The sequence below is a fragment of the Mastigoproctus giganteus genome, chromosome 11, assembly GCF_048544385.1.
Source record: "Mastigoproctus giganteus isolate SK-2022 chromosome 11, ASM4854438v1, whole genome shotgun sequence".
In the NCBI taxonomy this organism is placed as follows: Eukaryota; Metazoa; Arthropoda; class Arachnida; order Uropygi; family Thelyphonidae; genus Mastigoproctus; species Mastigoproctus giganteus.
In genome coordinates, this window is record NC_143585.1 from 157,920,994 (window position 1) to 157,935,192 (window position 14,199).

Consider the following 14,199-nt stretch of genomic DNA (forward strand, 5'->3'; position numbering starts at 1 on the left):
ATTGATTGGAAAGGTGAAGAGCATCCTCAAGAGAGACACACAGCGTCCACAGCAAACACGAGACCAGAAATCAGAGAATAGGAGAATATTTGGTCACACTTCAGCAGAACTTCCTCACACTCAGCAAGAGACTGCACAGATACAAAGAGAGCTCCCAAAGGAAAATAAACAACTGAATCTTTGATGAGAATCAAAGAGCCTTCTACAGGAAACTGGGCGAAGATAAGAAAGCAGGAAATGGACCATCTGAGAAGAAGACAATCGAGGAGGCCTTTGACTCTGTACCTCATAGTTGTCTTATTGAGACTCTGAAGATCTACAAGGTCAATCCTATAGTGACAAACTTCCTAGGAGCAACAATGGTGAAATGGAGTACCACCATTATGGTCGAGAACATCACAACCAGTCCAGTCCCCATCAGAAGAGGAATCTTTCAGGGAGATTCTCTGAGCCCACTGTGGTTCTGTCTAGCACTCAACCCGCTATCCACCACGCTTAACCATGCTTAACCATGCAAGTATGGATATAACCTCAAAGAAGGAAGAAAGAACCTGTACACCCTCACCCACCTGATGTACATGGATGACATCATGCTCTATGCGGCAACCGAGTAGCAACTCCAGCGACTACTCCGGAGCACCGAAGAATTCAGCAAGGACATCTGGATGGAATTTGGTGTAGACAAATTGCTGCAGTGTGTGTGTGCAAGACCCACACACACACTGCACCAGGGAAAATTAGTTGGCCGAAACTACCAGCTGCTGACTGGTAAAGAGATCAAAGCTATGACAGAAGTAGAGAGCTACAAATACCTAGGGATGATGCAGGCTCAGCAGTTAGAGAACAAGGAAATCAAGAAGTCCCTGACTGAAAAATATTATCAGAGACTCAGAAGCCTGCTGAAAGCAAAATTGAATGGAGGGAACATAGTTACAGCCATAAACACCTATGCAGCTCCAGTACTAACATACACCTTCGGGATCATAGATTGGACCAACACTGAGCTAGAAGATATCATGATTTCTGTTTTCTGTTGCTCTATTTCTGATAGAGCAACAGAAAACAGCGATAGTTAACCTGATGGATTACTTCGAGAACCACACAGCACCACTCCACCAGGCCATAAGGAAGATAGATAAGTGGTAAATCCCACTCAACCTAAGCGAGGATCCTCCACCCACCCACCCACACAACCATCCTGTGTACTTGGTAGCAGTACCCGTCACGGAGTGGAATCCCCCAATCAGGGAGAAATAATATAAGAGCAACACCAATAATAATAACATCAATAGAGTGATAATCTCAGTGCATGAGGTTTGTCCCCCATTGTTTTCTGCTGACCATAACTGACAACTGTTGTCAATCAAAGTGCGATTTCTTACAGCTACCACAAAGCAAACTTTACATAAAGACTTCCACATTTCTCAATACCCATTATAGGTAACTTAGCCTTATTCAGTAGAATTGCATTTCTTAAATGATATTCACTATGGATAATAATAATATTAGCTTCAAAGCTAACCCTCACCATTATTCAAATGAGTACAAAATAACTTAAATGAATTCTTCACACTCAAAGACAAAATTGATGAACCAATGTACCTGGAATCAAAGGTCTAAGAATCTCAAACTTGCCCCCAAAATACATTAAGCCACCAGCCAATATCCACGAGAGAAAGAAGACATTAGGCTCATACTTAAATGGATGCCAAAATAATATTTTAAAAAATTTTGTTAGTTCTCTGAAGTGGACAAGGCTTTTCAACTTTATTCTCGATCACAGGATGGTAAAATGCGAAGTGTATGATGGAATTTAAAGCAGAAAGATTAGTTGTTATCTTGGTGCATATGCGTGAAGGACCAAGGATCTGAGATAGGATAGGGGCAACACGCATTAATTGAATTTTGGTGCAGTTTAATTTCAAGGGTCTCCTTGATTAGCAACTTTGTGTAATTGTGTTGAATGTCAAGTACTTTTGCTTCATTTAATAGAAAGGTCTGGCCTTCATTGACAGCTTGGAAAGCCAATTTGAAGCAGAATAATGGGAAGCAAGAACAGATGTTGAATGTTGCTTGACCCTCATATCGAGTGTAGAGCCTTGGTATGAAGAATCACAGTCTTTTGATTCTTCATACCAAGAATCATTTGTTTGAAATGATTCTTGTTAGAAATGCAAAGGAGGATTGGACTGATTGATTATTTAGTTATTATTTAACTGCATGTAGTTTCTTCATCGGTCTAGATACAATTTTAAATTCAGTGTCTTTGAAAAGTCTATTTAATTGGTGGTACCATTATTCAATATATGGAAAGGAAATAAAATGTTTTTGTTTACTGTATTACTATTATTGGTTGGTGTGCTTTTATGTAACCTATTTTCAGCTTTTATCCTTATTTGGTTACAGATAGGCATACGTTACAGGAAGTCTACGTAGCCGAGTGGGCAGGAGCGGGAGTGCAGTAGCACACGCTCTTTGAGTAGACCGGCGTTCAAGCCCCTGACTGCTGAATACGGTCGATCTGCCAACCCGCACTGGACCAGCGTGGCAGATTATGGTCCATTTCCCTCAGCATGAATTGTTGAGGAGGCTTCCATCCTGCAGTGGGTTGATAATGGCTGCACTTTACTTTTTTTTTCTTTTTAGATAGGCATAAATCCCTATTTGGATATCTATTAGTTTATGTTTATTGTGTATATAATGTAGAACTTACTGAGCCTTGCATTTTTTGGCAAATGTTTTTATTAAAATTTTCTGCACTGCTACCTTTCATGCCTGCGTACTGTTGAGTTAAATGTTGCTCACAATGATACCACCTTTGTACTTTCAAATGTAACATTTCAACAACTTCTGTGATGTTAATTTCCCTTCTTAGGAATGAATTCAGTGTGATAATACATATATATTTAAATGCAAATACATGTACATGTATGTATGTATGTGTCTTTATTTATATTGTTGTAAATATATTATTACTTTAGGAAAGTCCTGGGATTAAGAAGAGTCGATCCGTTGCCATCATTTGCTCACACAATGAGATCTGTTGAATACTTGCAGGATGATTCGGTACCAGTAGCTTTAGTAATGGGTGGACTTCATCCTCGCGATCCTCTTAATTATTCATATGGTGAGTAATATAATATATGAAGCAATATTTATGTGTTTACTATTCTTGAAGGTAAGGCAACAATAAGGTATCCATTAAAAATAAACAGACAAATTAAAATTTGTATTATTCAGAAAATTAAAATTAAATTGAAAAGTTTCTGGCCTGAACTTGAAAGGGTAGTAGTACAATGTTAAAAATTTCTGTGCTTAATGGGAAACACTAGTAACCCAGCAAATTTCATCCAGTTTTAATAACATCTTTTTTAATAACAGGTCCTGAAATGAACAGAGTTGTGTGAATGAGGAAATATGGACAAAATCACTCACCATCTGGTCATTCAGTATTTGGGGAAAAGAGACTAATGCCAAATACAATTTATGATGATATTATTGCAGCAAGGGGGAGGATGCCCATTCCATTCTTTGGTCAAGAAATGGACAACAGAATTTAAATGAGGGAGGAAGATGACCCATGCTATGGAAGACTTGCATCACCCATCACTCCAGAAATTGTTGATTGAGAGTGTGCATGATCACTCACACACGCTAGCAAGACTTTTGTGGCTTTATTGGATTACTGTTTTCTAAACGGCTATTTTTAAGAGACAAGCAACGGGAGCGATACTCTTAATCTGATATCAACAATGATTATTCATGCATTAAGAATCTACAGATAAAGGAACCACTAGGTGGCAGTGATCTACTGTGATGGATACTCATGTGAGATTTACTTAAAGGTGTAACTACCATCAGGGGGGGAAAAGGAAGGGTGTTTGCTTTCATAAAGGTGACTATGGTGGTCTCAGTCAGTTTTAAATTCTATGCAGTGGGAACCAACAGAAAATTCTAAATGTGAAGTATTCAAGGAATTAATTGAAAGCTACTAGGCTTTTCTTACCTTCTCATTTTAAAATGGTGTTTGCAGGCCAGCTGCTAGTACACCAGACTGAAGCTATTGATAACTCTCTATTAGGCTTCCTGATCAACTAGTGTATAATCTCGCTGCCTATACTCTGCCAGATAGTGATGGAGGGAGTCCGAGTAGTGTGTATGTAAGGAGCATTGTCGAACCCACATTATGTCAAGAAATTGGCTATATTCATACCATGTGTAAACCATATCCAAAAATTTCATTACTTCATACAGCAACCTTTTTTTACTACTGAATACGCGTTGAATTGTCAAACTTATAGATCAAAGTTATCTGAAAGATGTAAATCTCTGAAATACTCATTCATTCCACAAATATAAGTGATCTAAGTTCTAATTTCAATGATGTCCATTTCCACTTATTACAGTCTGCCAAACCCCATGTACTATTTCTGAGAGAATCTCAGTTATTGGTTGATTCAACCACTGCTCTTCTCAGTTGCCCAAATTATTCGCTGTATGATTCCTTTTGCCTCAAAGGTGGTACTTGTGCATATATCCGTTCCAATATTTCCTGTCAGAGCCTTCGTAATTTGGAATTTGGAATCTCCTCTTTTCAATCTTCTCTGGCATAAAATCTTTCTACCAAATACTGTCAAATTCATCTGTTGTCCCTACCATTCCCCCAACTCCACTAGTCACTTGGAACTCTCTGACTTCCTCTGTTTGAAACTTGACTTTCTCCAGTCCAACTTTCCTAACAGTGAGGAAATTTTCCTTATTAACTTTAATGTTCACAACTCCAGCTGGCTTCCATTATATAGTCACCTGGACCCAGCTGTCAAGATGCTGAGGTTTTTGCTATTACTAATGACTTTGCACAGATTGTTCATTTACCTACCAGAATACCAGACAATCCTAACCACACGTTCAACATGCTTGATATTTTTCTCACGAACAACCCGTCTAAGTAAAATGTTGAGGTGAATGGTCCACTAAGCACTTCAGATCATAGGTGATAGTCTCTTCTTAATGGAAACTTTCTCTCATGGCCATTCCAAACCTCGTATTCAGTGGCATCTGTGAGTTTTCTTTTCTTCTTTCCTTGGTCAGATTGCTGATTCAAAACTTCTGATGTCAACATTTGCTCATATTTTGTCAGTGAAATTATTCTATTAAGGATGGAATCCGTTATTCCACACTATACCTTAAAATCTTGACCTTTATCTAAACCTCAGTTTTTCAATAAATGTGCTAGGGTTCAAGAGAAGAATGTTGCATATCATAATTGGCTTGTTTACAAATCTTCAGTTTCATTTTCTGCTTACACCAAAGCTCACAACAATTATAAAGCAGTTATTAATCAGTCCAAACTAGATTTAAAACACGCTAAGAGTAGAAAACTTGTTTCTTGTCTGAATGATAGTCAAGCATCGTGGTCTCTTGCCACAGCTATTGACCACACCTTTTACTCATCACTACTCCCATTTCTGTCAAAACCAGATGGTTCTATTGTCACTTCAGCCAAGAATAAAGCTGACCTGCTAGCATCCCATTTTTCTTCCAACTCATTCCCAACATGCTCCATTCAATGCCTCCTGTGGTCTTCCATCAAAAGGATGTCAGAAGGAATTTGAAGAATCTTGATGCTAAGAAAGCTCCAGGTCCCGATGGTATTTCTCCACTTATTCTCAAAACCTGTGCTCCTGAACTTACTCCTATTCTTTGTCATCTTTTTTCACTTTCTTATTCCAAAGGTGTTTTTCCTTCTGCTTGGAAATTTGCTCATATCCAGCCAAGCACTAAAAACTATCCTTCCCATCCAGATATCATCCCATTGCAATTACTTCTACTTTTTCTAAAGTAATGGAGAAATCAATTAACCATGAACTCTTAAACTATCTGGAAACCTTCCATCTGATCAATGATCACCAGTATGGATTCCATCAGTGTTGATCAATTGGCGATATTCTGGCTTATGTTACCCATCTATGGACAAATTCAGAGGTAAAATGTGGTTAAATCAACAGTTCCTCTTGACATTTCAAAGGCTTTTGATGGTGTTTGGCATAAAGGACTTCTAAATAAGCTTCTATGGTTTGCCAACTGTTTTTTGTAATTGGGTATCGAGTTTTCTCTCTCTCTCTGACCCCAAACTGCAGGTGATGGTAGATGATTCTCTGTCTGCTAACTTCTCCTCTAATGCTGGTGTTCCCCCAGGTTCAGTTCTTTCTCCTACTCCTTTCCTCTTGTATATTAATGATCTTTGACTGATATAGTATCCATAGTTTTGCTGATGATGGCACACTATATTCATTTCATCTTCCAGTTTGAGAAACCTTGCCCTCCACAAACAGCTTCAACATCTTAAATATCTCTTACCAGTTCCTTAAATGCTAATCTCCAGGTAATTCTCTAGTGGAGCAAAGATCACTTAGTTGATTTCAGTTCTTCTAAAACTGAATCCTGACTTCTATCTTGCAAAAAAAAGGATTCTTCTGCACCTATGCTTATCTTCAATGACTGATTTATAGGCAAGATCTCTATTGGAGATTCTCTGCATCTAAAAAAACTTGCTTTTCTCTTTTGCTTATAGCATTACTTTTCTTCCAACAGCTGTTCACTCTGTATAAATCTAAAATCTGTTCTACCATGGAATATTGTGCCCAAGTCGGGGTGGGCACAATATTCCATGGGGTGGTGCACCGCCCAATTCCATGTTGCCATTCCACCCCATTCCATGTGAGAGACAGGGTGGTGCCCCAAAATCTGTCTCTCAGGCTTCCAGATTCCATTCAAAAGAGGGCAGTTAGGTTAATTAATAACTCATTTACAGAGTCTCTTCACTCTTTGTCTTATAGACATTCTCTTTCTGCTGCATGTGTTTTCTATAGGTACATCCATCGGCACTGTTCTTCTGAATTGACTTCTATAATTCCTGCTCTCTCTTTAAAAGCAGTTCAAACACGTGCCTCAACCAGTCAACATCTTTTTACTGTTCAACTTCAAACTCAGAGAACCAACTTTTCTTCTTCTTCATTTATTCATTCAACTTAATTTTATGGAAGTTGAATGAATAAAGGAGGTCGCTGCTCTTCCCTCATGACTTATTTCCTGAAAATGTCCGTAGATATTTCTTTCTCATCATCATCTCCAAGCCATGCATGGTACTAAGTACTGTAGACTCATCTATAATACCCTTAGTTTCGGGTTTTCATTAAAAAAAAAATAATAAAAAATACCAACTAAGAAATGCTCTTCAAGGTTTAAGCCTAAATGGTTGTCAGATAAACTAATGAAACTCATGGCAGATGAGAAAAGTGCATGGGATGCATATAAATTATCAGGCGACACAGAAGCCTATAGTAGATATAAGGTAGTCTGTCATCAAGTCACAAAGTAGGTTAGGCAAGCTTAGGCAGATTATGAGAAATCTTTGGCAAATGATGCAAAGGAGAAACATCTAAGACTTATGTACACTCTAGAAGGAAGGGGATGAGTCAGATTGGTTCAATTGATATCAATGGTTTTGCTGATCCTGCTCGGGTATATGACGAACTGAATGAGTAATTTGCATCTAAATTCACAATGAGCAATTCTGTGAGGAAGTGGAGGCCAGACGTTTATCAAACTCTAACAGGGAGATAATGATTTTGTAATAATTGAGATCAACGTGGAAGAGAAATCGTTGAATTTAAACATAAGAAAAGTACGTGGGGTGGTTGGGATCTATCCAGTTATACACTGGTGCGCAAAACTTAAAGACAAGTCAGGCTTTCACCTGTAGCTTCTCATAGGAGTGGCCTGGATATGGGAAAAGCTTACCAAAGGAACCATGTGAGGTACAGAGCTGCACCAGCCAAATTATACTCATCAGATTCATTGGGTCTATAACATACTCCTACTCCTATTTTCTCATTCCTAGTGTTGATGTCTCACCAAACAGACTCACAGTTGCACTGTCCATCTATGTCAGCTGGATGCACTTCCTTGGATTTTATGTGTTTCTTAACTAACAGCATAAACCCTCCTCCCTTCCTGACATGTCTGTTTTTTCTGTACACATACATCCCCAACTTCCAATTCTGCATTGCTGATATCTGTGTGACACCACATATTCCAACAGTATCTGCCTTTGATGTGTTGATCAGCACTTCAAATTCATCAATTTTATTTACTATACTTTCTAGCATTAGTGTACCTGAAAGTACAGGCTGTTACCACATTAAAAATTTTCACTTTGAGTTTCCGGGTATGCATACGATTTTTTTTTTTTTTTTCCCCTCGAATATCAGGTATCGACAAAATTGAAAATACAAACATTAACTGCAAAAAATGAATGTTAAATACCATGTTTGAAACCACACACGTAGCTATATAATACAGTGTACCCCGTTTTACGATTTTAATCCGTTACCATCGTATCGTGAACATATCGTAATGTGTACTCAATAACACATTGTTTTTTAAGAATTTGAAGTTGAAATTTTCGCTGTATAACTCTCCAAAAGCTGGGTTTTTTTATAGTGTAAATTGTATTAATTAGCAATTCAAATCATTAAAATGCACTATACAGGCATACCTCGGTTAACGTTACCTCTGATAACGAAGCCTCGATATAACGAAGTCGGCAATTTCAAGCCCCATTTAACATAAAAAAATATTCCAATTTAAGACCAACGCCCGACAATCATTCGATTGGTGACTGACGGCGACTCGTTACGTATTCCCGAGCTGCGGGCGTGTCTGTTATAACAGTTTTGCGCGTCAATCGCATAATTTAGTTGTTGTTTACATGATTTGACGTTGTTTCAGTGTGGCGCATTGCAATAATCGACGTAGGTTCTTTGTAGCATTACATAACGTAGATTTTGTAAATTTTAATAGAAATATTTTTGTTTTAGTTAATTAAAATGTCAGAATCAAAGAAAAGAAAAGCAATTTCTTTGGAAACTAAACTAAATATCGTACGACGTGTTGAAAGCAGCGAAAGAAAATCCGATGTGGCACATTCTTTAGGATTAGCGCAATCAACTTTAACAACCATACTAAGTCAATCAGAAAAAATAAAACAGTCTGCTCAAAATTGTACAGATGTTACAGCGGCAAAATTAACTCGCTTAAGGAATCCAATTTTAGAAAAAATGGAGAAAATGTTAAGTTTGTGGATAGATGATATGTCACAACGTCATATGCCTTTAAGTCAAATGGTGATTCAAGAACTTTTTCATTATTTTTGTTTAATCACCTGAAATCTAAACAAACTGAAGAAATTACAGAAACCTTTAGGGCTTCTCGTGGTTGGTTCGAGAAATTTAAAAAAACGGGCCAGGATTCATAGTGTAAAATTAACAGGAGAAGCTGCAAATAAGTTTCCAGAAAAACTAAAGGAAATAATTGAATGTGAAAATTTTCCACCAAATTTGGTGTTCAATGTTGACGAAAGCGGTTTGTTCTGGAAACGGCTACCAACAAAAAGCTTCATTTCTATTGAAGAAAAATCAGCTGCTGGGTTCAAAGCAGCCAAAGACCGTTTAACGTTACTCTTTGGATCAAATGCCTCTGGCGATTATAAATTAAAATTGTTATTAGTTTACCATTCAGAAAATCCGAGGGCGTTAAAAGGTAACATAAAAATGAATTTACCTGTAATATGGAAAGCAAATAGAAAAGCGTGGGTTACCAAGGAGTTATTTACTGATTGGTTTGTTAACCACTTTTGTCCTGGAGTAAAACGGTATTGTCAAAAAAAAACAACTTTGAAGAAAAAGCTCTTTTGTTGTTAGACAATGCTCCGGGACATCCTACTGATCTTAACACGTTGGACACATGCATTCCTGTCAAAGTTGTGTTTCTTCCAGCAAACACAACTTCCCTGATTCAGCCATTGGATCAGGGAGTAATAGCATCATTTAAAGCTTATTATCTGCGTCGAACATTAAGCAATTTAACAAAACTAGAGGATAAAGAGGAAATGACAGTTAAAACTTTTTGGAAAAATTACACCATTAAAAACGCAATTGAAAACATTGATAGTTCTTGGAAAGAAGTCACCAAGAAATGCTTACATGGAATTTGGCGCAAAATATGGCCAGAAGTTGTACTAGAAGAAGAAAATAACATCCAAGAAATTAGAAATGAAGTTATCCAGATGGCTCAATCAATAGGTTTCGAAAATGTCGATGAAGAGGATGTTAGAAATTTATTGAATGCAGAAGATGATGGTTTTTTCAGTGGAAGATTTAGAAAACCTTGTTAGCAACGAAGACAAAGATAATGAAGGCGAAGTTAAAGAAGTTCCTGCCGAAAAAGTGTTAACAACCAAAGATTTAAAAAGGTGCTTAAATGACATTGAAAACGTTTTAAATTTTTTTAGTGAAAATGATCCTGATTTAGGAAGAAGTGTTATAGTTAAGCGATCAGTGTTAAATGCAATAACTCCGTATAGGCAATTGTTAAATGAAAGAGAAAAAAAGCATAAACAATCAACTTTAACCTCATATTTTAAAATGTGATTTCACTTTGTATGTAAGTTGACTGTTTATTTAATAAAACTTTTCTTTGTTCGAAAAAAAGCTTTTCATTTTCTTTAAGTAGGAACGTATCCCTATTCTGGCCATAGTATTTTTACCTCTGAAAACGAATTTTCGCTTAACGAAGTAATTTTGTGGAACGCATCCTATTCGTTAATCGAGGTATGCCTGTACTTTCATCATTATCCTATGTTCTGTTATAAGAACCAATTTTGAATGGCTTTGTGATATTTTTCTAAAGCACATTTCTGGAGGTCATGACCATAAAATAATTTGCACTTTCCGGTTTATTGGGCTTTTTTGTTACTGCAAGCAATTATAAACGGGTAGCAAACTCGATTTTATTGCATTTGAGAATATACTGATAGCTGAAATTGTGTGGTTTTTTTACTTTGGTGAAACGTGTTTCCCCTTTGCTGAAATCTTCAATCATATAAAAAACATAAATAAATTTTCAGAATCTTCTCTTCATTCCTTTTTGTTTTTTAAGCTTTGTAAACGTTATTCTGCACAAATCGTGTTAGTTTCAATTTGTGCGTTTCATAAAAAAATGCTTATGCATGCTATTGAAATTTATAAAGAAAAGAGAAAATTATCTTGGAAATAAATGCCTCTTGAAGCATTTGCGAAGAAGGCAACTCCTTGTGCAACAAGCCAATAATGAGTGATAAACAAGTGTGCATTTAGTTGATGATGATGAGGAAGAATAAACATTCTTTAACATTTGTAAGTCATAAATAATTTCTCTATTATTATAATTTGCTTTATTTTTCAGGCTGTTTTCATTTCTTTGGATAAATCAATCTTAGTTTAAACATAAACTAATTAGCTAACATAATTTCATTGTTGATAATGTAACCCCTATTTTTCTCCATTATGTCTATGGAAATAAATTCCTGCTTTACGAGTTTTCATTTTACGAGCGTGTGCTAGGAACAAATTAACTCATATAGTAAGGAACTACCTGTATACATCACTTCTTCTTACTCTTAGTTACCCTAACACAGCCAGCCCATATATTTACTTGTTCCACTATGACTCCCAGCAGTCCTGGAAATCTCCATTACCTTGCTTTCCAGTCTGCTGCCCATTTTAATAGAAGCAGTGCAAGAATCGCTTTTGCCTCTGCCTGCAGCCACTGTTAACCTTTTAGTCTGTGTATCCTCCCCCCCCCACGCTAGCAGTTTTCCGACCCACCGGTTCGCAGGAGAGCCCTTCGGTTCTCCTGCAAGCCACAACACTGGCTATTTTGTGAACCATGCTTTTCTGCTCTATTCTGGGTCATGATTATGTTACGTATAATTTAATTAACAAGGAACTTTAATAAGATTAATAATTTTTGCTTCTTAATTATAACACTGTATTAGAAATCTGTTACTAATCTAACAGATTTCTAATACAGTGTTACATATTTCTCTATCTAGTTTTACGTTAAACCCTATGCTGTTCCGTATCGTATAACAATGGCAGCAAGTTACGAATGTAAAGTCTACAGACACTAAGTATTATCTTTTAAAATCGCCATCTAGATTCAAAAATAACCACGGAGCTTGGCTAGAACTCTAAATCTACTTATAGAAAAATTATTTCATATAACAATTAAGTCAATTAAACGACTAAATATAAATGAAAACTTAAGTGTTCACCGGAGCTGCAAAAGTCTTGCTCAATGTGGTAATAACCTCGTACCCACATTATTCGAGTTACCATCCTTTCGCTATTATTTGAAATTATTTTCTATTATTTTAATTTTAATAATTTTCTATTATTTAAAATCAATTCACAAATGCATATAAATATATGACAATGCAGACTGCATTAGACCACGAAATTGAAGAGCTTACATACAGGTTTCTAAATATGGATATTCGTAAATAGGATGCAGGCTAAAGAAAGTTTGGTAAATAATGGTAACAGCAACAAGGAGGGGAAAAAATATTTTATCATGATTCCATATGTCCAACAATGGTACAAACAACTCAGTATTCTTTTTAGGGACACTGATTCAACGTAATAGCAAAGCCCACTGAAAAACAGCATTCCGTTCTGAAAAAGCAATCTGCATTTTCCTCTTCAGATATGGAATTACTCGATGTAGTTTACAATATTCCATGCAGTAATTGTGATTCTTCATATGTTGTTTACACTAAGTGCCTTTTAGATACTAGTTTAAAGCAACATGTGGCTTCGGTTAGGGCAGTAAGGACAGCAGCATCTGAACTATCATTTCATTCGATAAATGAGGATCACGTCTTTTTGTTTAATGAAGCTAAGGTTTTGAGCACACATCATGATTACATAAGACTTTTCATAACTGAAACATAAGAAATGAAAATAGAAAAAAAATGCAATTAACATACGGAGACATTTGATCATATTGGATTTTTGGACTTTTTCACGCATGTTGGTTACAAAGTAATCTCGTAACAAATAGCATGGGGGCAGTTCACATTAGTCAGTTTCCCACCTGTGATCACGACAAGTCGAAAAGTTTTGTCCCTTGGAGAGATTGCTTTTACAGGGATGGGATACACTTAAATAGAAAGGGTGCAAGAATATATGCTGATGCTATCGAGGCAATGTTAGGTGGGTCAGAAAACTGCTAGCTTGTGGAGGGAGATTAACAGACTAATAGGTTAACAGTAGCCGCAGGCAGACATGAAAATGATTCTCGCACTGCTTCTATTGGAATGAGCAGCAGCCCAGAAAGCCAGTTGCTGGGGATTTCAGGAACTGCTGGGAGGTCATGAAACAAATAAATATATGGGCTGTGTTAGAGTAACTAAGAGTAAGAACAGGTGCATGTATACTTGCATGTAAACCAATGCTAGAAGTATAGTAAACAAATTTGATGAATTTGAATGTTGGTTAAGATATCCAAGGCAGATATTGTTGGGATATAAGTGATGCAGAATTGGAATTTTTCAGAATAGAATATGTACAGAAAGGATAGACCTGATAGAAAGGGAGGAGGAGTTATGTTGTTAGTTAAGAAACACATAAAATCTAAGGAAGTGTATCCAGTTGACATAGATAGACAGTGCAAGGTTGAGTCCGTTTGGTGTGACATAGGCACTGGGAAAGCAAAAATGAGGGTAGGAGTTTGTTATAGGCCTAATGACTCTAATGAGTACAATGAACAATTATACAGAGAAATAGGGTGGGCCAGTAAATCAGAGTGTCTTATAATGGGGGATTTTAACTTCCTAGATATTGACTGGAACTTGTGGGTTGGTCACTCTAATACTAGCAAGGCTTTCGTGGATTTATTTATTGGATGATTGTTTTCAACAACAGCATGTTTGAGAGGAAACAAGAGGGAGTAACACTCTTGACCTGATTATCAGCAGTGATTATTCCTGCATTAAAAATTTACAGATAAAGGAACCACTAGGATCACGTCTAGGAGCAGTGAACCTAGTGGTTCACTGCACCACTAGGAGCAGTGAACACAGTGTACTGATGTGGGATTTACTTTAAGATGTAACTACCATCAAGGGTAACGGGAAGGGTTTTTGCTTTCTGAAAGGCAACTACATTAGTCCCAGAGATTTTTTGGTTCTATACAGTGGAACCAACTGAGGATGTTACCAACAGCAAATTCTAAATGGGAAGCATTCAAGGAAGTAATCTTGGAAGCTACTAGGTTTTTTGTTACAACTAAGAAATACTGCTCAAGGTTCAGGCC

The 14,199-nt window shown here is 36.8% G+C and overlaps 1 protein-coding gene across 1 annotated transcript in view; it reads left to right on the forward strand.

Annotated features, from left to right (window-relative positions):
• The first annotated feature begins 3,077 nt into the window (after positions 1-3,077).
• The window catches only part of LOC150078531 (alpha-scruin-like), a 153,318-nt gene continuing 142,196 nt past the window's right edge, over positions 3,078-14,199 (forward strand). The window contains exon 1 of the mRNA XM_090384599.1: positions 3,078-3,127. Within this exon, the coding sequence (XP_090240725.1) occupies positions 3,085-3,127 (43 nt within the window). The 5' untranslated portion in view covers positions 3,078-3,084. The remainder of the gene's footprint in view (positions 3,128-14,199) is intronic.